Here is a 24,978-nt window from a genome sequence, read left to right as displayed (position 1 = left end):
TTATATATTCTTGCCTCCTTTGTCATAGATTAGTTGACCATAGGTGCATGGGTTTATCTCTGGGCTTTCTATCTTGTTCCATTGATCTATGTTTCTGTTTTTGTGCCAGTACCATATTGTCTTGATTACTGTAGCTTTGTAGTATAGTCTGAAGTCAGGGAGTCTGATTCCTCCAGCTCCTTTTTTTTCCCTCAAGACTGCTTTGGCTATTCGGGGTCTTTTGTGTCTCTATATACATTTTAAGATTTTTTTGTTCTAGTTCTGTAAAAAATGCCATTGGTAATTTGATAGGGATTGTGTTGAATCTGTAGATTGCTTTGGGTAGTATAGTCATTTTCACAATATTGATTCTTCCAATCCAAGAACATGGTACCTCTCTCCATCTGTTGGTATCATCTTTAATTTCTTTCATCAGTGTCTTATAGTTTTCTGCATACAGGTCTTTTGTCTCCCTAGGTAGGTTTATTCCTAGGTATTTTATTCTTTTTGTTGCAATTGTAAATGGGAGTGTTTCCTTAATTTCTCTTTCAGATTTTTCATCATTTGTGTATAGGAATGAAAGATTTCTGTGCATTAATTTTGTATCCTGCAACTTTACCCAATTCATTCATTAGCTCTAGTAGTTTTCTGGTGGCATCTTCAGGGTTCTCTATGTATAGTATCATGTCAACTGCAAACAGTGACAGTTTTACTTCTTCTTTTCCAATTCGTATTCGTTTTATTTCTTTTTCTTCTCTGATTGCCGTGGCTAGGACTTCCAAAACTATGTTGAATAATAGTGGTGAGAGTGGGCATCCTTGTCTCATTCCTGATCTTAGAGCAAATGCTTTCAGTTTTTCACCATTGAGAATGATGTTTGCTGTGGGTTTGTCATATATGGCCTTTATTATGTTGAGGTAGGTTCCCTCTGTGCCCAGTTTCTGGAGAGTTTTTATCATAAACGGGTGCTGAATTTTGTCGAAAGCTTTTTCTGCATCTATTGAGATGATCATATGGGTTTCATTCTTCAGTTTGTTAATACAGTGTAGCACATTGATTGATTTGCATATATTGAAGAATCCTTGCATCCCTGGGATAAATCCCACTTGATCATGGTGTATGATCCTTTTAATGTGTTGTTGGATTCTGTTTGCCAGTATTTTGTTGAGGATTTTTGCGTCTATATTCATCAGTGATATTGGTCTGTAAAAATTTTCTCTTTTTGTCGTATCTTTGTCTAGTTTTGGTATCAGGGTGATGGTGGCCTCATAGAATGAGTTTGGGAGTGTTCCTTCCTCCGCAGTTTTTAGAAGAGTTTGAGAAGGATGGATGTTAGCTCTTCTCTAAATGTTTGATAGAATTCACCTGTGAAGCCATCTGGTCCTGGACTTTTGTTTGTTGGAAGATTTTTAATCACAGTTTCAATTTCATTACTTGTGATTGGTCGGTTCATATTTTCTCTTTCTTCCTGGTTCGGTCTTGGAAGGTTATACCTTTCTAGGAATTTGTTCATTTCTTCCAGGTTGTCCATTTTATTGGCATAGAGTCATTTATAGTAGTCTCTTAGAATGCTTTGTATTTCTGCGGTGTGTGTTGTAACTTCTCCTTTTTCATTTCTAATTTTGTTGATTTGAGTCCTCTCCCTCTTTTTCTTGATGAGTCTGGCTAATGGTTTATCAATTTTGTTTATCTTCTCAAAGAACCAGCTTTTAGTTTTATTGATCTTTGCTATTGTTTTCTTTGTTTCTCTTTCATTTATTTCTGCTCTGATCTTTATGATTTCTTTCCTTCTGCTAACTTTGGGTTTTGTTTGTTCTTCTTTCTCTAGTTCCTTTAGGTGTAAGGTTAGATTGTTCATTTGAGATTTTTCTTATTTCTTGATGTAGGCTTCTATAGCTATAAACTTCCCTCTTAGAACTGCTTTTGCTGCATCCCATAGGTTTTGGATCGTCGTGTTTTCATTGTCATTTGACTCTAGGTATTTTTTGATTTCTTGGTTATTTAGTAACGTATTGTTTAGCCTCCATGTGTTTGTGTTTTTTACGTTTTTTCCCATGTAATTCATTTCTAATCTCATAGCGTTGTGGTCAGAAAAGATGCTTGATATGATTTCAATTTTCTTAAATTTACTGAGGATTGATTTGTGACCCAACATGTGATCTATCCTGGAGAATGTTCCGTGCGCACTTGAGAAGAAAGTGCAATCTGCTGTTTTTGGATGGAGTGTCCTATAAATATCAATTAAATCTATCCGGTCTGTTGTGTCATTTAAAGCTTGTGTTTCCTTATTTATTTTCATTTTGGATGATCTGTCCATTGGTGTAAGTGACATGTTAAAGCCCCCCACTATTATTGTGTTACTGTCGATTTCCTCTTTTATAGCTGTTAGCAGTTGCTTTATGTATTGAGGTGCTCCTACGTTGGGTGCATATATATTTATAATTGTTATCTCTTCTTCTTGGATTGATCCCTTGATCATTATGTAGTGTCCTTCCTTGTCTATTGTAACATTCTTTATTTTAAAGTCTATTTTTTTCTGATATGAGTTATTGCTACTCCAGCTTTCTTTTGGTTTCCATTTTCATGGAATATCCTTTTCCATCCCCTCACTTTCAGTCTATATGTGTCCCTAGGTCTGAAGTGGGTCTCTTGTAGACAGCATATATATGGGTCTTGTTTTTGTATGCATTCAGCAAGCCTCTGTCTTTTGGTTGGAGCATTTAATCCATTCACATTTAAGGTAATTATCGATGTGTATGTTCCTTTGACCATTTTCTTGATGTTTTGGGTTTGTTTTTGTAGGTCCTTTTCTTCTCTTGTGTTTCCCACTTAGAGAAGTTCCTTTAGCATTTGTTGTAGAGGTGGTTTGGTGGTGCTGAATTCTCTTAGCTTTTGCTTGTCTGTAAAGCTTTTGATTTCTCCATCGAATCTGAGTGAGATCCTTGAGATCCTTGCCGGCTAGAGTAATCTTTGTTGTAGGTTCTTCCCTTTCATCACTTTAAGTATATCATGCCACTCCCTTCTGACTTGTAGAGTTTCTGCTGAGAAATCAGCTGTTAACCCTGTGGGAGTTCCCTTGTATGTTATTTGTCATTTTTCGCTTGCTGCTTTCAATAATTTTTCTTTGTCTTTAATTTTTGCCAGTTTGATTACTATGTGTCTTGGCATGTTCGTACTTGGGTTTATCCTGTATGGGAATCTCTGCGCTTCCTGGACTTGGGTGGCTATTTCCTTTCCCATGTTAGGGAAGATTGTTTGTTTCTTTTCTTTTTTTGCGGTACGAGGCCCTCTCACTGTTGTGACCTCTCCCACTGCGGAGCACGGGCTCCAGACGCGCAGGCTCAGTGGCCGTGGCTCACGGGCCCAGCCGCTCCGTGGCATGTGGGATCCTCCCGGACCAGGGCACGAACCCATGTCCCCTGCATCAGCAGGCGGACTCTCAACCACTGCGCCACCAGGGAAGCCCCTGTTTGTTCTTTAATTCTTCTAGGTCTTTGTTAAACATTTCTTGCATCTTCTTGATCTTTGCCTCCATTCTTTTTCCAAGGTCCTGGATCATCTTCACTATCATTATCCTGAATTCTTTTTCTGGAAGTTTGCCTATCTCCACTTCATTTAGTTGTTTTTCTGGGGTTTTATCTTGTTCCTTCATCTGGTACATAGACCTCTGCCTTTTCATCTTGTCTATCTTTCTGTGAAGGTGGTTTTTGTTCCACAGGCTGCTGGATTGTAGTTCTTCTTGCTTCTGCTGTCTTCCCTCTGGTGGATGAGGCTATCCAAGAGGCAAGTTTCCTGATGGGAGGCACTGGTGGTGGGTAGAGCTGGCTGTTGCTCTGGTGGGCAGAGCTCAGTAAAACTTTAATCCCTTTGACTGCTGATGGGTGGGGCTGGGTACCCTCCCTGTTGGTTGCTTGGCCTGAGGCAACCCAACACTGGAGCCTACCTGGGCTCTTTGGTGGGGCTAATGGTGGACTCTGGGAGGGCTCATACAGAGGAGTACTTCCTAGAACTTTTGCTGCCCGTGTTCTTGTCCCCACCGTGAGCCACAGTCAGCCCCTGCCTCTGCAGGAGACCCTCCAACACTAGCAGGTAGGTCTGGTTCAGCCTCCCCTGGGGTCACTGCTCCTTCCCCTGGGTCCCGATGCACACACTACTTTGTGTGTGCCCTCCAAGAGTGGAGTCTCTGTTTCCCCGGGTCCTGTCGAAGTCCTGCAATCAAATCCCACTAGCCTTCAAAGTCTGATTCTCTAGGAATTCCTCCTCCCGTTGCCAGACCCCCAGGTTGGGAAGCCTGACGTGGGGCTCAGAACCTTCACTCCAGTGGGTGCACTTCTGTGGTGTAAGTGTTCTCCAGTCTGTGAGTCACCCTCCCAGCAGTTATAGGATTTGACTTTACTGTGATTGCGCCCCTCCTACCATCTCATTGTGGCTTCTCCTTTGTCTTCGCACGTGGGGTATCTTTTTTGGTGAGTTCCAGTATCTTCCTGTCGATGATTGTCCAGCTGCTAGCTGTGATTCTGGTGTTCTCGCAAGCCTCCCTTCTTTTTTTATTTTTAACACTTCCTTACTTTTTGGCATAACAAGATGTTCCAGCCTCATCTTTTACCTTCCCTCCTCCTATCCGGGAATTAGCCATTTCTCCAAAAAGTCCTGCCTGATTCCTTTTAATGGGGAATGCTAGAAAATACCACAATTTATTTATCCTTCCTCCTGTTAATTGACGTTTGAATTGTTTTTAGTTCTGGACTATTATAAAGAAAGCTTCTCTGAATACCCTTGTACATTTTTTGGATCCATAAACTGTTTTCGGTTGGGTATATAACCAAGAGTGGCAATGGAAAGTCTCAGAACAGAACAACAAGGACTATTGTAGAGCACAGGGAATTATATTCAATGTCTTGTAGTGACCTATATTGGAAAATAATCTGAAAAAGAAAATTTATATATATATTTATATATATGTGGAAAGAATTTATATACAATGTGTATATATAGAAAGAATTTATATCTGTATATATATATATATATATATATAAACTGAATCACTTTGCTGCACACCTGAATCATTGTAAATCAACTGTATTACAATTTTTAAAATAACATACATATGTACATACATAAATAAATAAAAAGAAGGACACCGGATCTCCACTCTGGCTATATACCCAACAGAAATGAGTACATTAAGTCCACCAAAATAGTGAACACAGGTATTCAAAGCAACTTTGTTCATAATTCATGTATGTATATACACACACACATACATATATATACACATACACACACATATATATGTATATTTAGCTTTAGTGGGTATTGCTAAGTAGTGTTTCACAGTGCTCATAACAGTTTTGTGAGGGGAGCCAAAGTTGTTGGCCCCGTTAGGTGGGGTAATCGGCGGCAGGGGTTCTAATGGGCCAGTGCAATCCAAAGACATGTTGTCTGTGACCAGAAATGGCAAAGCTGCTCATCTTTTCCATTGATAATGAATGGGAAATGCTGAGATTTTGCCACCTGGTCCATTCTTAAACTGCTGTTTTAGCGACTGCTGCTTTAAGATGGGCAGAATGGAAGTTTCTGAAGTCAAGAATCTCCTGCTACCTTCAACATGGTTTTCATCTCAGTGATGGCAGTGACAGCATGTAGGGAATGCAGGATCATTGCTAGGGGCTCCTGCTGTTAGAGAGCATTCGGGTCACTGCTTTGTTTTAAAAAGTGTCTCCCCAGGAGAAGGAGGAATGCCCCCCGGAGTCCCACTCACATCTTCTGACTGCTAGGGGCCCATTTGGAACCCTGAAACAGTCATTTACTAAACACCCTGAGAGAGTAAATATCCCTCTGTCTGCATCCAGGGAGCCACTTAGTTTTCAAGACATCTGGACTAGAGGCCCAGGGACAGCAGGCAGAGCAGGAAATTGCTGGAGGTAAACATGGAAGTGAACTGGTCCAGTATTATGGGACTAGACTCTAGGCTCAGTGTTGCTAGGAACTGCTTGGGCGTGGCCCGGCCTCTATAGCTTAAAGGTTCTTTGTCCAGAATATCTCTCCTGTGGAGCTTATAGTTCATCATTAGAACCAGTGAGGTGATTGAGCACTTTTTAAAGTGAATTTCTGAACAGAAGAAACATCACTTATGAGATACATGATGGGCTCTTAAGTAATTTTGATTAACCTTTGGAGGAATTCATGACGATTATAAAAACATCTCGTGGATGCATTTTAACCAGGTGTCCCCTCTCAGTGGACACTGGCCCACTGTGGAATGGGGAGAGCCCTCCTGCACACTTTCTGAGCGAGCCTGTGTGCAGTGTGCAACTGTGCAACCGTATGCAGCGACCCTGGATAGATAACGGTTCAGATGACCCACAGTGACGGGACTCCCATGGCTGCACGTTTGTATTAACCTCTGTGAACCTTTCCTCTCTCTCCCCCAGGCCTCTCCGCGGATGGTGGTGCCAAGCGCCAGGAGCACCTCTCCCGGTTTTCCATGCCCGATCTCAGCAAAGACTCTGGGATGAACGTGTCTGAGAAGCTGAGCAACATGGGCACGCTGAACTCGTCCATGCAGTTCCGCAGCGCCGAGTCCGTTCGCAGCCTGCTCTCCGCCCAGCAGTACCAGGAGATGGAGGGAAACCTCCACCCTCTCAGCAACCCCATCAGGTACAGAGACCTGCAGGCCCACGGAAGGATGCATCAGAGCTTTGATTTCGATGGGGGGATGGCGGGCAGCAAGCTGCCGGGGCCGGAGGGTGTGAGGATCCAGCCCATGAGCGAGCGCACGCGGCGGAGAGCCACTTCCCGCGAAGACAACCGCCGCTTCCGACCTCACCGGTCCCGGCGATCCCGACGCTCTCGCTCAGACAACGCCCTCCACCTGGCCAGCGAGCGCGAGGCCATCTCTCAGTTAAAAGAAAGGCCCCCCCTGAGAGCCAGGGAGGATTATGATCAGTTCATGCGCCAGCGGAGCTTCCAGGAGAGCCTGGGCCAGGGGTCCCGGAGGGACCTGTACGGCCGGTGCCCCCGGACTGTATCGGACCTGGCTCTGCAGAACGCCTTTGGGGAGCGATGGGGACCCTACTTCACTGAGTACGATTGGTGTTCCACCTGCTCTTCGTCCTCGGAGTCTGACAACGAGGGCTATTTCCTAGGAGAACCCATCCCCCAGCCCGCCCACCTGCGATACGTCACGAGTGATGAGTTACTGCACAAATACAGCTCGTACGGCCTCCCCAAGTCTTCCACGCTAGGTGGCAGGGGACAGTTGCACAGCAGGAAAAGACAAAAGAGCAAAAACTGTATCATTTCTTAATCCGATGGGGGTCAGGGGATAGGGGAAGATGGGAGGTAAGAATGTAAATTCAGAAACTTGCACTGTTTTAAATTTTAAAGCTCTTTGCTTTGGTGGTTCCAGGGAGAGATGAGAAGAGCTCTCTGTTGATGGCGGCAAGGTCACCGACTGACTCAATAGGTAGTCACAGTTCTTGGCATGTTGAATATTATTTGCACATTTCACTTTGGAAACGCTATAGACTCTACGGAGGCCAGGATTGGTCACCTCCTTCCCGTCCGTCTGTGTTGAGCTGCCACTGGCAAGATGGCAAAATTGTTTCCCGCTCGCTTATATATTATAGCCTCTCTGGTTCTCTCCCTTTTAGGACCCTTTTTCCAGTACGTAATTTGTTTATTAGCCAGGACCCAACACTAAGTTATTTACATGTCCATTGTAAATGCGATGTAAATGAGAGTTCTGATAAAATATTTTTGTATTTTGTAATATCAAAGGAATTTCTATATCGTAGGACTCAGTGGAGCCTTGCATGCACGTCCAGCATTGTCTTTGAGTAGTACTTCAAGGTGGTCCAGGACCACTTTTTTTTTTTTTTTCTTTTTTCTATACAAATTTGTTACATGTCAGTGAGACCTTTTTCAAAGGAGTTTATTCAATTTGGCTTTTTGTGGCTGAAAAAAAAACATTACCTATTACACCCAAAGCATTTGATGCTCCATCTATCTTGAGGAGCCATCCTTAAGTCTGCTCCCAGCCTCAGTAGAATCTCTTCTCTACAAAGTGATAGTAACTTTTTTTAATTTATAATTGCCAGCATAACTTTTGCCAATTAGAAAAACCAACCAGTGTCAGTTAGGTTCCGTGAGAAACGCCATCCCTGCTGGGAACATTGAAGTTGCTTACCATTGATCTATCCCTTGGGGAAAATAAAGTGTCTGTGAGTGGTGCGGTTTGTGTGATGTCAGCATGACATTGTTTTGAATGTGGCATTATTTCCTGGTGCTCGTTTCCTGGATCGTATTATCCGCTTTCCTTTACCAAGGCAGACAGCTGCCTTAGCCTGACAACCGGTTGTCCTCAGCGCAAATGAACTTCAGCTTTGGGAATTTCGGGCCAGAAAGGTTCCGAGGGACTCTGGGAGTGATGGTGTGTTCTAGGTCGTAGGTCATACGTGGAGAAGGAACAGGTCAAGGGTAGAGACTGAAGGGGAATATGAAGGAAGGTCAGAGCAAAGAAGAACTTCTGGAAATGAAGTAGAGGAGACTTGACAACCACCTCGAATAGCCCCCAGTGCTTGTGGGGAAAAAAAAACCCAGTTTAATGTGCTCCGTAACCAGAGTATCTGGGTTACCCAGAAAGATTGAGCTGCTCAGGAGATTTCCGTGTTATGGTTTTGAAAAACAGATGTTGCTGAAAGGGGGGTTTCCATTTTGAACTTTGGGGACCGTCAGATAGAAGATGGGCTCAAAAGTGAGTTTGCTTAAAGAAGACATTTAACGGTTGTGTTGTTTATAGTAAAATAAAACCTCCTACCTTGCTTCAGTTAAAAGTGAAGCGCTTGCTTTTACTTCCATTCTCCTCGTCCCCTTCGTGGATTGTGGCAGTTGAAATAATCCATCGGAGGACCCACCTTTAGTGAGGTGTACTGTCGATGTAGTACACAGTGTATCTCAGTGGCCATCTGCCATGGTGAGGCGAGCGTGGTCTCTCTTCAGTATAGTAGTTCATATTTTCTAGTGCTTTTTTATGGGGAGAATGTGAAAAGTGGCTTTTTAGACACCATCCCTAATGGGTCTGGGGGAAGGAAGGCTGTAAAGGATGTGGAAGTGGCACTCCATTCAGGATGTATTAAAATAATTTGCTTTTCAGGTATTAATAAGACATTTGTCATTGTCACTGATGTTTTAAAAAAGCAATGCAAATGTTGGTTGTGGCTGTTTTCCGCATGCTTTCTTCATATCTAAATGCTTCATTAATTATCCAAGCCTCTGGAGAATTAACTCTATTACGTTTGTATAGTGAGTTTGTAAACTGCTTGGCAAACTGATTAAGAAATAATGTACACCACCACGCTACCAGCGTGGCAGGTTTCTGGTAGAAATGGGGCGAGTCCAATTTGGAGTTCTAAGTTGCTGGATTGATGAGAATAGAAAGGCATTTTGGAAAAAGAAGAGAGAGAAAAAAGTAGATCATTTAACTTAGTAAATAACTGAAAATAATGTCTGTCCTCTGTGGCCTGGAATCCAAGGAAAGAAATTCTCCCAGTGAACGTTGCTTTCTCTTTCCTTTTTAGAGTACCTCTTACATTTCCCAGATGAGGCTTTAACCACCGTCAGCAGAAAGAAGAAGGTGGCCTAGAAACTGACACCTAATTAGTGCCCAGAGGGAGAGAGGAATAAGCAATTTCAGATCTAGCTGCCCAGGGAGCATCCATCGGCTGAACTGGTCAGAGCTGGAGGTGTGTTGAGATGCAAGCCTCAGGGTCAGACGGTCTATAAGCAAGATCACCTCCATCTAGTCCATCACTGCCAGTGTCTCCTTCCCACCCCACGTGCAGCCAGGCACCTTATGGAGAATGCCGATGGAGGACAGGTAAATCCTCACAATGAGGACGGAACCTGCAAGTGTATGCCTTAGAGTGAGCAGGATATCATTGTATCGGGAGTTCCTCCCCTTAGTGATAACTTACACGTGACATCCCAGAATCCCATTCCCCAAAATTCAATGCATTCGTTTCCGAGGCAGGATCTGAGGGTCCTTGCCTGATCATCACCGGGAGCTCTTCTTGGTCAAGTGTCATCTGTGGGTGAGGCTCACACTCACCTCTTCTTAGATCATCATTTCATCTTTAATAGGCTGTTTTTAGAAAAGTAACACAGTTTATTTTCTTTGCTAATGCCTTGGGTTTTGTTTTGTTTTGTTTGCCTACCTCTTCTCATATTGATCTTCTTATCTTTTGGGTAAAACCCCACTTTAGCGTTCATTTCATTTCCTGTCGCTGCTCAATTCAGTGACAACAGAACTGGCCCTTTCCCAAGCAGAAGTCAGTGACAGTTTCCTGAATGGCCCTGCCAGTGCATATCACCCTTGATGTTATGAGCAAGTTTGTTAGCAGGCTGGTGGCATTCAGGTATACTTCCATCTGTCATAGAATTCTGGCATTTCTACCAAGTATGACGGTAAATGAGGTCAGGGAAACCAGAACCATACTTCCCGTTTTGCAGGTGTTCAAGGGGGGGAAATTTTTTAGTGTTGGTTGTTTGACCCCCTCTTTTCATATTCACCTTCTGTTCTCTAGTCCTTCCTTTCCACCCTCAGCCAGCCCCGTGAACAAGCAATTTTGCGTTTCTCATATGTGACCTGAGGACAGCTCTTTCTCATCCTCTTTTCCCATTCTGTAGGATGTTTCTTCAATACACCAAGATTATATTTCTCTCTCCTGCGGCAGCTCTCTGCTTCTTGGGTACCACCAGCCATTGCTGAGTTCAGGTGGGGCCAGTAATACCACATATGTAGCATGTGCTCTGCCATCCCTGCAACCTGGGCAGATATAACCAAGGTACCACTGTATACTTTCCCAGAGAGCATGGCTGCAGCCTCAGAAATCTTTTCAACACTCCAACCATCCGGGACTAGTTGATCAGAACTGATTTTATTTGTCTGATAACAAATCTTATTTGTGAACTGATTCTTATTTGTCTTTCTACCTTGGGCTCTTTTGCCATTGGCCCAAAACAGTACAGCAGCCATTTAGGAAGCATCATCCATAAATAATTGTGAGACTCCAGTTTCTATGCCCCCGTATTGGAGATGCTAAAGGAGGCTGACTTCTTTAGGCTAAATGAAGACAACTCTCTTTGGCCTCCTTTTCCATTCTTGTGTTCTTGGTCCTATCACAGAGGTCAGATAAGAGTTCGTCCTATTCTTTGTCTAATTCCACCTTCTAACAAGAAAGAACACAAAAATTTAAATTCCAAGGAGAAGTGCTCTTTGCTGTTTCTCTCTAACAGAAACCAGATGCTAATGCATAAGAAGGAGAATCTATGACAAAGGAACGTGAATGATGGCATCAGTCATCTGAGGATTTCATGCCAGAAGGCTGCTATTAGCACTGTTTAGCACCTTCAGGGCTTTGAAAAGGGCTCTGCGACAGCATTCCAGGTACAGGACACAGCCAAGCCTCCTCTGCATATTTGGAAGGCAGTTCCAGATGGCCGCCTTTTGAGGTGCGTTTCTTAAAGCGCAAGAGAAGTGGAAATGAAGAGAGTTTTGCCTAGCCTCCAGTGGCCGGTCCCTCTGGGGCCTCAGCAGAGACCAGAGCCCGTTCGTCTGACCCCTCGGAAGCAGTCATCAAGGTTAGGATCAAAAAAGGATTTCAGTCTTTTTCCATTTTCTCATAGTAGGATCCCCTTCACCCCAAGACTCCCATAAAATATAATGTACTGTTGGGAGCTATACTGTTTTATAAGCTTACTTCCTGCTGACAAAACTAGCTTTCCCCAACAGGAGTAAAAAGGCGGGGAGGGGGGATGTCACGTAGTGTTAGAAAACATTTCTGTGATTTAGATACGATGACTCTGTAGGAAAAAAAAAAAAAAGCCTTGTTCTAGCCTGAGAGTTTTCTGAGACATCCCTCACCCTACTGAGTATGGCCATTGGTGTGCCGTAGGTCGCTGACCAAGCTTTTCTAAATTTTTCAGAGAGAGTTACTCAAACCTCTCTAGTGAATGTCCATGTTTTTCCGTAAAGCATTTTGGTTCTATCGTGGACCCTGACTTCACATTCTAAGACCTATGGGTCCTCCTTATTCCATAGTAAATTAGGACTTTGGCAGTTTTCCCGCTCCTAAACACATTCTTTCCTGTACAGGATCACTTTGTCCATCTCCTGCTTTAATTCCAAGTACGTAAACAAAACCTCAAAGGGCCTGAGAAGGTAAGGCATGCCAGAGTCTGTGTTGTGTGTCGGGTGTCAAGCTATTTGTTAAGAAGGTCTGCAGTAGACCTTTGGTGTGGGCTCTGCCAGAGACTGTCGTGAACACTTTGCTTGAGATCCGTGCCCTGTAAAATGGATATGATGTTTTACTGATGTCTGTAATACATTTGTAAACTTCCAATAAAATTTGAATAAAAGAAATGTTGCCATTCTTCTCAGTCTTCCCTTGCTTTCCAGGTTTTTGGAAATCGTTGGCTTTGAGGATCTCAGCAAAAGAAGAGAGAGGCTGCACTTGGGGGGTGCAGATTTGCTACGAAAGATGAACCTGGTAGCTTAAATCAGGATTTCTCAATCTGGCCACTATCCACATTTTGTTCCAGTCCATTCCTTGTGGCAGAGGACCGTCCTGGGCATTGTAGGATGTTTAACAATACTGCTGACCTCTTCCCATTGCCAATAGCACCCCTCCCCCTGAGATGTGACAACCAAAAATGTTGTCACATTAGGATAGCTACTATTAAAAAAAAAAAAAAAAAGGAAAATAACAAGTGGATGTGGAGAAATTGGAAAACTTGTGCACTATTGGTGGGAATGTAAAATGGTGCATCCTCTGTGGAAAACAGTACGGCAGTTCCTCACAAAATTAAAAATAGAACTACCATATGATCCAGCAATTCTACTTCTGGGTATATACCCAAAAGAATTGAAAGCCAGGCCTCAAAGAGAGATTTGTACAGCCGTATTGATAGCATTATTCACAGTAGCTAAAAGGCAGAAGCAAGCGAAGTATCCGTTGATGGATGAGTGGATAAGCAGAATGTCATCCAGACACACAATGAGCTATTATTCATCCTTTAGAAGGAAGGAAATTATGACACACGCTGCAACGTGAATGACACTTGAGGACATTGCTAAGTGAAATAAGTCAGTCACAAAAAGACAAATGTTGTATAATTCTACTTATATGAGCTACCTAGAGTAGTCAAATTCGCAGACACAAAGTGGGAGGGTGGTGCCTGAGGCTGGGGAGAGAGCGGGTGGGATGTTGTTTAATATAGAGTTTGTGTTTCAAGATGAGAATTCTGGAGATTTGTTGCACAACAATGTAGATGTACTTACTACTGAACTGTACACTTAAAAATGCAAATTTTACGTTACCTTTATTTTACCAGAATTTCTTAAAATGCCTCCTTAGCTGAGTGTCCCCTGAGGACAAAATCACCGCTGGTTGAGAACCACCAGTTAAAATGCTTTGCCTTCTTAGCATCTCGGTTCCTTGAGGGTTCTCGAAGCTGACTCTGACCCCGGGCCATACGGTTAATTTTCACTTATTAGCAAGAATTGAAACCGGCAGATGACCGAAAATATTTGTATTTGCTTTTAAGCAGATAATAAGTGGGTTGTGTGGCACGTTATATGCATGGCTGTGTTCTGGTTAGGATGGTATTAGTATTGTCTGGGAGCCAAGGCCAAAGCAGCATGTAAATTAGATTTCCCCGTGTCTGATCCACAATATTTGGGACCTGCTGGATACTGCAGTATCATTTATTCATTCATTCAACAAATGGTTATTGAGAGCCTGCTCTGTGCCAGGCACTGTTCTAGGTGCTTGGGATACAGCAGTGTACAAAACAAACAAAAACCCCTACCCTGAAGGAGTTTACCAATTTGACTTTCTGCTAGGCGAGAAGTCTGCAACTGCCTCACCCACCCTTAAGCCTGAGGACTTGGGAGTTGCAGGTGAGAGTTATTTCATTCTAAGCCCTCTGAGAGCCTTTGGATGAAGCTTTTAGAAATGGCAATGACTGTGCCAGTTCTGCTCACAGACCCTCCTGGGGAGCATGGCCGTCAGGTAGCCACAGTTTCACTCCATGACCCCCCCTTCCTCGTCCTCTGCAGAATGATTGGAGTCAAGAACAGCAGCAAACCAGTAATCTGTAAGTGACCTGGCAAGACATGATAAAGTGGACCAATCAGATTATCTCTCTTAAGTATGTAAATTAAGAAATTCCATGTAAATTGGTGCAGCCACTATGGAGAAACAGTATGGAGGTTTCTCAAAAAACTAAAAATAAAGTTGCCATATGATCCTACAATCCCACTCCTGGGCATATATCTGGAGAAAATTATAATTTGAAAAGATACATGCACTCCAGTGTTCACTGAAGCACTATTTACAATAGCCAGGACATGAAAGCAACCTAAATGTACATCAACAGATGAGTGGATAAAGAAGATGTGGTACATATGTACAGTGGAATATTACTCAGCCATTAAAAAAGAGTGAAATAATGCCATTTGCAGCAACATGGATGGACCTAGAGATTATCACTGTAAGTGAAGTAAGTCAGAAAGAGAAAGACAAATACCATATGATATCATGTGGAATCTAAAATATGGCACAAATGAATTTATCTACGAAACAGACTCGGACACAACAGACTTGTGGTTGCTGGTGGGAGGGGCAGGTGGAGGGGTGGAATGGGAGTTTGCGATTAGCAGGTGAAAACTATTATATATAGACTGGATAACAAGATCCTACTGTATAGCACAGGGAAGTATATTCAATACCCTGTAATAAACCATAATGGAAAGGAATATGAAAAAGAATGTATTGATATATGTATAACTGATTCACTTTGCTGTACAGCAGAAATTAACAAAACATTGTAAATCAACTATACTTAAATAAAATAAATTTTAAAAAATTCCGAGACAATGAGACAGTGGAAGTTAAAGCTAAGAGGATGTATAGGGAGAGCTGGCCGGTGGAGTTAGGCCCACAGGATCATGATAAGATGAAGGATGGGAAAGCAGAAGCTCGGGCTGAGAGCGGGTCCAAGAGCAAAGATGGATGCGAGCACAGAGATGTGAAGTGACCCAGAGGAGCTGGTCCCCATGACTCCCTCACCTCCACACAGATTCCAGTTCCTGCCTTGGAGGTGCTCCTCTAGGATTACTGTAGGACTTTGGTCCCTCCCCATTGTGTTTATGTATTGTTTCATTACATATCTACACAAGCTCCTATTCACACTGAAGTGTTCCTTGCAACCCTGATTCAGACATGAAGGATGAATTCTGAACGCCAGTTTCCACACCTTTTATTTTGCCCCACTCCCCTTTAGCATTTCCAATTCCGTCTCAACCACTTGCTAGTTGTGTCATCTTGGGAAATGTCCACATCCTCTCTGAGTCTCGGTTTTTAGCTAACAAATGTGAGTATAGTGGCATTGTTTGGATTTACTGGAATAATGCACTTGAGGCTCTTAGCACTGAGTCTGCCATTGTAAGAGCTTAAAATACGTTACCTGTTGTTGATGTCGATGTTGTTATTACTACTACTATCCCACCCATAGAGAAAGGGTGGCAGGAACTAGATACCGTCAGTATCTTGTCTGAGAGTATTCATTGTCTTTTCTTCTAATGTAAGCATTAAATAGGATTTTGAGACATCCCAGAAAGGCCTGAATCTTTACCATATTTTAAAAATGCCTGCAGAGCTAATTAAATGATGCACATCTCCCACAGAGGTTATAATTCAGTGCATCTGGGGTAGAACCCCAGTATCTGCATTTTTAACAAGGCTCTCCATGTCAGTCTGATCTAGCTGGTTTGAGGACCACACTTTAAGAAATTCTGCCTCAGCATTTGTTTGTTTTCTTCCAAGTATCTGGGCAAAAAACCAAAAAACAGCTCTTCCAGCCCCACCCATTTCTGGAGAAGCTGATAACAAGCCCTCTGGTCAGGATGGAGAGATATGAGCCTGGGGTTTATAATCCAATTTTGGAGGATCTCAGGTATATTCACACTTGCCTAGAAGTGACAGTCTTCAAAAAAAGAAATGTAATTTAACTGACTTTAATTTTTCTGAGAGATATGTATCACTGTATGTTAAAGTGATATGTAGAAGAGAAGCATAGCATGGAAGAAGAAGGTGAGTTTGTTACCGAAAGTGGGGTCTGGCTGCCTGCCGCTCGAAAGCCAATAGTAGAGACCCTAGGTTGGTGGAAAGGAAAGTTTGCTTATTTCAGAGGCTGACAACCGGCAGGAGAGGGCAGACTCATGTCCAAAGGCTGACTTCCCCCACTGACAATCAGTGGGCAAGAGTTTTAAAGGGGAGTTTCACAGGTGTATAGGCAGAGGGAGGGGACTACATGCAGAAACGTGCCTGAGAGTCATCTTGAAATTGGTCATGCGGTGCTCTGATCCACGTCATCTTGATTGTTTCAAGTACAGTTAATCTTCATTTCCAGGGTCAGTTTGTTCCCATTTCTTTGAGGCCTGTTCTCGGAATTGTGGCAGCTTCTGTCATGGTTACAGTCTGGTCATCATGTAGTTAACTTCTTCCACTTGCAGGGGGGCGGTTTCTGTATCTACAAACCAGCTCAAAGGATATGGCTCAGAATATTATCTATAGCCATTGAGGAGGAACTAAAGGTCCTTTGCTTAATCACTAAACTATTATTATTTTGTCTTGTTTGACTGTTTTCCTTTGTTTCTGTATTTTCTCACTTCTCTAATTAAATGTGTTCTTTGACTAAAGTTTTTCTACAGACAAAAGGCAGGTGGAGGACATGGGGGTGGGGAGAGGGATGGAGAAGGACCTTAGGGTCCTGCTCCATTTCAAGTTTATTGTGAAATACAGTCTAACAATTATGTTTGAATTTGAGAATTGCTACTTTTGGTGCGTATAGCCAATGGATTTCACACGTCAGAATTACCTATGTAGATTATTTAAAATCCAGAGTCCCTGGCCCCATCCCTAGAAAGTCTGATTCGGCAAAACCTGGTAAACTGCATTTTTCATAAATATCTAGGGATCTGAGAAGACCCTTTGGGAAAAACTGCTCTGAGCCTCTCTCGTCGTGGGAAATCCTTCATATTCTATGAGCCCTTAGGTGCTAAATGTATCCAGCTTGTGTTATAGAGCTTCAGTCTGGAAGGGTCTGCTTCTCAAGTGGTCATCTACCATATGTGGAAAGTACACTGGTTTCCTAGTGATCCAGAATGAGAAACGTCAGCCTCTTTGGAAAACCAATGCCAGTGTCACTTCTAACTACAGCTAGTTTGCCCGAGAGAGATGTCCAGACAAGACTCCGAGAAGGAAACCTTACCAGAAGATGCAATAGGTAAATAATCGAAGACAAACACAGGCTGAAGTTTAGCGGGAAATGGTCAAGACATTAAATGACACAATTGTACCCAGCAGAACAGCCTTTCTCAGCAAAATACTAGCAGATACTTGTTTCCCTGATAGGCTGGCTGATTCTAGAGATAAAACAGATCATGTGGGTTGTTGGGCAGCTTTGTACCGTTAACACGCTAGTTAGCAAACACATGAGACCAGAAGTACCAGAAAGTGAGCCCAATAACTTGAGGAATTTGGGCCATAAAAGGCCACTGTCTTAGGCCACATTCTTTGGATTTTAGGTGGTTGAAACTTACTTCAAACAAACTTGAGCATAAAGGAAAAAAGAATTTATTTGAAGGAGACTATATATCTTGCAAGAATCAAAGGACAGCCTGTTCATGAGAACTTGGAACCAGGAAGAAGAAAGCCACCAAGATCTCAGAAAAATTCTATCCCAGTTTTTAAATCTCTGTTTCCCTTCAGCTGTCTGCTTAATCTCCCTTCGTTGATCTGCTTTGGCAGCTTTGGGGAGCTCATGGACATAGGTGGCTCTCCACAGCTCCCACATTTAACCCCTTATTCTCAGGAAAGAAACTCTGGCCCACCTTTTGTCAGGTGCTCATTCCTGGTCCAATCACCTGTTGGAGGAGAGGGGGTGATGCCTAGGTGCCAGCATGGTGGTGGGGTGCTAGTTCTTGTGGGTGAGGAAAGAGTTTTCAGATAGAGAAAGTCATGGACTGGGCAGACCCACCGAAATGTACCTCCTGTAACAGCTCTCCCAGTGGGAAGAACCAGGATTATCACCTATTGGATATATTTCCAAACAATCGTGTGCACTGTACTTATTGAGTTGGAGCTACTATCTCAAGGGAAAGTTTCTACAATCCTCCAAACCCTATGACTCCAACTGGCCCAGTCTCAGCCACGTGGTGCATTCAAAGAAGTACAATTCAGGAACCAAGAAATATTATAAATCTATGCTCATTATTTCAAATCTATACTGTCTCTCAGGGAAATGCCAAAGGAGAGGTGAATTCTTAAAGCATAGCAAGCATCTTAAAATTCTCTCTCCATCGCTGCTCCTCTTACTATTCTGCACATGGATGCCAGCTTTCCCCCCAAATTCTCTCTTCCACCCTGAAACATACCCTGTGCACAGATTTTTTTTCCATCCCATGTTCCCTTCTCCCTCACCTGCTCTTTATTATGTAAATCAATCAGCCACTCTGTCCTATATCGTTTTTTCCCTCTGTTTTACTCAATACCCAGACTCCCTCCATGCTGTGCAGTTTCTGATACTAGTTGAATTTTTTTCTCCAAAACTTCAGGAACCACAGAGGTCTTTTTTGTCTAACTTCATCCGCCATGTGAATTCCATCCAGCTGGAGGCCTCAAGCCAGGTAAGAGGATGACTATGTGAAAGTTGCTGTATCTGTTCTCATGGTCAAGACCCAACCCATAACCTAGGAAACCTTTATGGTCAGGCAAGGTCTCAAGTCTGGCACCTTCTCTCTGTCTTCAGCTCATTCTGCCTCAGAGAGGTGTCCAGACGTGAACACGCAAGCCACCGGTGCTGGAAAGCACTGCATGACGTGCATATGATGAAAAAACAGCATGCAAGTCCAACCAAACTGATCTTTCCAGGTCTCCTTGTGGTCTGTGCCTTGCACCCAGCCTTTTGTACCTGCTGTTCCATCCACTTAAAACACTCACATCCCTACCTTCCCTGTTCTACCTGTCCTTCACCTGACAGACGACTCCTCATTCTTCAGGGCTCAGCTTAGATCAGCTTCCTCCAGGATGGTCCAAGCCCCTTGGAAATAGGTACCTCTGCCTCAGGCTTCCAGGGGACTCTGCATATCCCCTTTCTCCATGATGTACTTGTGAGTTTATGCTTCTCCCCCATTACAGCCTGTACTACTCAAGGGCACAGGCATGCTGGCTGTCTTTTCAGCCTGTTCCTCTGGGGCCTAACACAGAGTAGAGCCTCAAAACATATTTTGAAGGAATGTCAAAAGGAAGATTCCTAAAAATCCTTGTTCAGTAAATTAAAAGGGAAAAAGGAAAGCACAAGCTCAGCCTTCTACACCTTGAATGTTTGCATTCCCTCCAATGCTCCGTGTTCCTTGTAAGACTAAGGCTTTTTTCTTCTGGTTGCCGAGTTGCTGCAGGGCAAAATTTCAGTCAGAGCTTCCTATTAGTGCCTGTGGCTATGATCAGGTTTGCATTACTGAATTTCCACCAGATTGTTTTTGGTTTTTTAACTCTAGCTAAGCATAGTCCTTTCCAATTTCAAGGAGTAATACTGCCCTTGGATTCCATAATGAAGCTACCAACTTTTCAAGTGCTATCAGCTCTAAATGCAAAAACCAAAGTCAAGAATTTATGCCACTGAATTATAATCAGATAATTTATGATCTAATGAGAGAACCATCACTAGGAAGTGAAGGTTTAAGAATAGGCAAATCCATGTTGATCTGGAAAGCATTACCCAGGAATAAACTTATATTAGCAAATGGAATAAATTATCATATCTCAATATTCTTCTTTCATGGGTCTAGTGCTAATTACATGGCTGTTGTTTATTAGAAAATATGTCTGAACAAGCCAGGACAGAACCAGGGCACATGTAGTAGGTAATAGAAATCTGCAACCGAATTAGAAATAAATGAGATGGTACAGTCCTTAATAAAAGCCCCAGTGGCAGAAGAAACACAAAAAAGGAAGTTGATGCTTTCTATCCAGTAGCAAAAAGTGAATCTAGCAAAAGCAAATGTTATTCTAATTTTTCAGGTACAGTCAGTTATGCTTATTGTAAACAGGAGCCCAGTGGACAAAGGTTTGCAAAGACATACATTTAAAAGGTAGGTAATGCTACTGCCATAAAATTTTTAGAGGTATTGAAACCAATTTACTTATCTACAATCTAGGGTTTTCTCTCATCTCTCTTTACCAGGGTGGAAGAACAGACCTTCCCACCTGAAAATATGGAGGTGAAGAGAAAATTTTCCTGGCCTGTAAGAGAGAACAAAGGGCTAGGAACATACATGGAAGTCAATAATGAATTCCTCTGACCTAGAAACAGGGGGGACTAACTATATTCCTTTCACTTCCAAAGTATTCCCAGATAAAGAGCCCAGGAAAGAAATTGGCTCACTTATTTGCAAAATCTGTCCTCTAAATTTCATCTCTCAACTGTTTCAAAGTTGTTTTTCAGTTCTGCAGAATGATGATTCAGGGGGCGTTTTGTGTAAAGAATGGGTGTGGTTGAGACATGTAATGCTCACTGAATATCCATGTGTTCCCTCCCACTTCCCTGCCCCTCTGTGGTGGGTGGGGTCATGTGACTAGTACTGGCCAAAGGACTGAGGGAAAGTGAGGTGTCAACCCTAGGCCTTTGTCTGCAGTCTCTCATCCCAAGCCCTGGTGACCAGGATGCACAGATTGAGATGCTGAATCATTGGATGGAAGCAGACCAGATCCCTGAGTCACTGCATGGAAGAAGTCATCCATAACAAGCTTTGTTTCAATAAGGAATACAGTTGGCCCTTGAGCAACTCGGGGCTCCAACCTTTCAGCCAGTTGAAAATCTGAATATAATTTATAGTTGGCCCCGGAATGCATGGTTTCTCCGTATCCAAGCTTCTTTTGTATCTGAGATTCCGCATCCATAGATTCAACCTCGGATGCTGTAGTACTGTAGTATTTACTGCGGAAAAACACCGCATGTAAGTGTATCCACACAGTCCAAACCCGTGTTGTTCAAGGGTCAGCCGAACACCTTTGTTGTATTAAACTGTAGAGATTTCAGTGCTAATTTGTTGCTACAGCATAATTCAGCCTCCTGTGACTAATACGTGGGGGCCAATCTAAACCTCTCAAAGTTCCTCCTTGCCTAGACCATCTAGTCACGTGAGTTATTCGATGGCCATGAGAAGTTCTGAAGGCCATAGGGCCAGTGCTTTGGATGTAGTTTCTTTTTTGACTTGCTTGCTTTGGTTTGGTTACATTGTTTGGTTAGCTAAAGCCTCCATCTATGACAATGGCCTTGGAGAGCTACAGGTCTATGAGACGGTGAGCTCCAAGCCAGTGCACACCTATTTTGCTCACCATTGTATTCACACGTGCTAAGCTCAGTGCCTGCACAGAGTAAGCACCCCCCAGAGATCTACTGAATGAAAAGAATAAAATAACTAATTTAACAATTTAATGACTCACGCAAAGATTACCCGGATTGCATGAAGCCCCCCATCACACAAAATGCTGCCCTCGAAAAACTGGAAGAGACCTCCCCCTTCATACAAAGGCAGAGGCTGTGGAAGAAAACCACTGAGCTGAATTCACTGGACAACATACTCATTCCTCAGGTATTTATTGAGTACCTACTGTGTGCATTATTCTAGGATTGGGGATAAAACAATGAATAAGTCAGACAATCTTCCTGCTCTCATGAAGCTCTACTTTGCTTTTCTTATGTCTCTTTTTTCAAGCTAAAGTTTGGCCTGCAAAAAGAAAACTTTCCAATTATCTAGTTACCTGAGTTATCTAGTGTAAAGTGTAAGGCACCGCAGAAGGCTCAAGTAACCCCCAGTATGTTAACTCTGCAACCCTCAACTTTTCTGGAGCCCTTGACTACTAACCAGTTTGCCTTGCTTCAGCATCATTTCTGGGGCTTCACCTGGAGATTCCCACCTTCCTATTTCTTACTTGAACTGAGGAGATGACCCTTACCTTCCTCCCTTGCCCAATCTCGTTCTTCAGAAAAGCGGTTTCGTTTTCTGAGTTTCTCTTGATCTCCTCCTGGGTCAGCATCCTGCACTTTTTGTTTTTACCAGTTTTTTACCAGTGGTTTTAGGGACGGCTTGCTAGCCTTCCCTGTGTTAAGTATCTCCTGCCAAGGTCAGAACTATGAGTGCTTTCAGAAGGGTCACTGAATCTCCAGAGCGATGCTCCCAAGTGTCTAAACTGAAGTCTGCACTGAACTGGCCCAATGACTCAAGAAAAAAGTTTGCTTCCTCCATCTGGTCCTTAGAGTATCTTCTGGGACCACACAGAGTAGAATCTGAGCGGTGCTCTGGGCTCAGAAGGGCAGCAACGCTACTGCACAGCTGCTAATGACCCCATCTCCTGCCAGTGCTTTCCACCCCCCTACCCCTTGCCCCGACCCATCACCAAACAGCTGTAAATACATAGCTGACCACACTCAAGGGTCTGGGATGGGGGGAACTTCTCCAGCATCCAGTCCTGCCTTTGTACCTTCTGTAGCCTCTCAACTGCTAGGCCAGTATTTTGAGTAGATCCAACCTCACACATAAGATAAATGATACCCAGAAACACATGTTCCCCTGAAAGGAGTCTCTCTCACATCATTAGGGCAGTCTTCCTCTCCCTCACAGTTCTCTGCCCTGCAAAGGAATGCTATCCACACAGTCCTGTAAATGAATCTTTTTTTATTTTTTAAAGACTGAGGCCAATCCTAATGTTCACAGCAGCATTATTTACAATAGCCAAGATATAGAGGCAACCTAAGTGTCCATCAACAGATGAACAGATAAAAAAAAAGATGTGGTACATGTGCGTGTGTGTATACACACACACACACACACTCAATGGAATATTACTCAGCCATTAAAGAATGAAATTTTGCCATTTGCAGCAACATGGATGGAGCTGGAGGCTATTATGCTTAGTGAAATACGTCAGGCAGAAAATGACAGTAGGAAAATCTATATGGAACCAACCAGAAGATAAAGTATTTGACTGGCCCTATTCAGATGCCTCTGGGGACCTGGGATCCTTTAAAAGGGAACCGGGCACAGGTTCAGACTGCTCACATTTTATATCTTGGCTCTGCCCTTTGCCAGCTGTGTGCCCTTGGGCATGTTTGTTGCTCTGTCTATGTCCCAGATAGAAAAAAAAGGTACAACGTGTGAGAGGCAAAGAGAAGTTCTCCTTTGCTAAGAGGTGAAATGAAACCCAAGTATATAAATGAACAAATGAACCCCAAGTAGGGTAAGCCAAGGAAAGAGATGAAATGGCTCAACTTGGTTGACTCTGATTACTTCTCCTTCCTGCCTCACCCTCATCAAGATCCTTTTTTATCAGGTAAAATTCATCACGTAGCTTCCAAGCCTAGGAGCTAGCTCTGCTGGGGGAAGTTATGAGACGTCAAGTGGGAACAGGAGGTCCCTTTGACGTGCTGGTTGAACTCCAGGACACGGCTCCATTTATTCTCCCAGTGGAACACCACATTGCTTCCTCTCATTCTTTTCCAACAGGGCTGTTCTAGGAAAGGACGAGGACCAAGTAAGTAATCAAGCCTTTGGATATGATCCATATGGCATCCCATCTGTGAGCCACAGAGAGATTCAAAGTTAGCTAGTACTGGGGGCCAGACCATATTTACACCATTTCCAGAATGGGAGCTTTTGACTGATCCTTGGCAAGTATATGAGAAAGTTTACTTTCCTTTCTTAAAATCTGTGTTTCTGTTGCTATAATGTCTAATGCCTTTAATGTCTTTTAATAATTACACTTGTAATGAGGATAGCATGGGTACGATTGAAATTGCATTTAGTTGGGGACCTGTTAGAATGTCAGAGCTTTGGGGAAGTATCTTCCTGGGCTTTGGGGTCAGACCACATCCCTGAGGGTGAGGCTGGGGAGGTACTTCCCCTGGAGAGAATGGATGACTCCATTGCTGATGACTTTGGGGGGAAGAGAGGACTTCCTTCACAGTCAGGCTGGAGGGGACTTGGGCCAAGATTCTGAGGCATGGAGAGGTCCCAGGAGTGGATGTGCTGTCTGGCTATGTCAGGGCAGTGATCATGCATGGCCCATGAGGGCACCATTCTTTTTTCTTTTTTTTAAAATTTATTTATTTTTATATTTATTTTTGGCCGTGTTGGGTCTTCGTTTCTGTGCGAGGGCTTTCTCTAGTTGCGGCAAGCAGGGGCCACTCTTCGTTGCGGCGTGCGGGCCTCTCACTATCGCAGCCTCTCTTGTTGCTTCAGACGTGCAGGCTCAGTAGTTGTGGCTCACGGGCCTAGTTGCTCCGCAGCATGTGGGATCTTCCCAGACCAGGGCTTGAACCCGTGTCCCCTGCATTGGCAAGCAGATTCTCAACCACTGCGCCACCAGGGAAGCCCATGGCCCATGAGGGCACCATTATTAAGGAATAGAATGTGAATTGTGCCCTGGAGAAATGTACAACAAGGTGGCCCCATGCCAGACAGAGATAGGAACTGGCTCAGCAGGAGACCTGGGATGGGCATGGGCTTGTGCCTAAGTTGAGAGGCCTGTAACCGTGCTTGGGGCGATGTGGTAGAGAAGAAACCATCTTTCTCCTATTGCTGTGGTGAGACTGGGGGAAAGACATAGAGCAGGGCACTGGGGCCAGCAGCAGGAGTGGCCCATGGGACACACGGTCAGCACGTAGCGAGCTCTTGTTTGGGGCAGAGGTGACAGGAGGATTCCTGGGCAATGAGTGTTTGGGGCAGTAATTGTGTCCTTCAGCTTCATAGGGCAACAATCACCTGTGAGCAACCAGGCATCTGACTGTGATTAATTAATATGCTTCCTGGACATCTGGGGTGAAGGAGGGAGACGGGCTTAGATGATCAGCCAGGGACAGGGAGTCACTGTA

The 24,978-nt window shown here is 43.5% G+C and overlaps 1 protein-coding gene across 1 annotated transcript in view; it reads left to right on the top strand.

Moving 5' to 3' along the window:
* The window catches only part of PRICKLE2 (prickle planar cell polarity protein 2), a 103,077-nt gene extending 91,532 nt beyond the window's left edge, over positions 1-11,545 (top strand). The window contains exon 7 of the mRNA XM_022572644.2: positions 6,414-11,545. Within this exon, the coding sequence (XP_022428352.1) occupies positions 6,414-7,288 (875 nt within the window). The 3' untranslated portion in view covers positions 7,289-11,545. The remainder of the gene's footprint in view (positions 1-6,413) is intronic.
* Positions 11,546-24,978: the final 13,433 nt, after the last annotated feature.

The sequence above is a fragment of the Delphinapterus leucas genome, chromosome 10 (assembly GCF_059928025.1).
Source record: "Delphinapterus leucas isolate spDelLeu-1000000601 "Yukka" chromosome 10, BTC_Dleu_Yukka2, whole genome shotgun sequence".
Taxonomy (NCBI): Eukaryota; Metazoa; Chordata; class Mammalia; order Artiodactyla; family Monodontidae; genus Delphinapterus; species Delphinapterus leucas.
The sequence above is the reverse complement of the archived record's forward strand: the minus strand, read 5'-3'. Positions and strand labels throughout refer to the sequence as shown.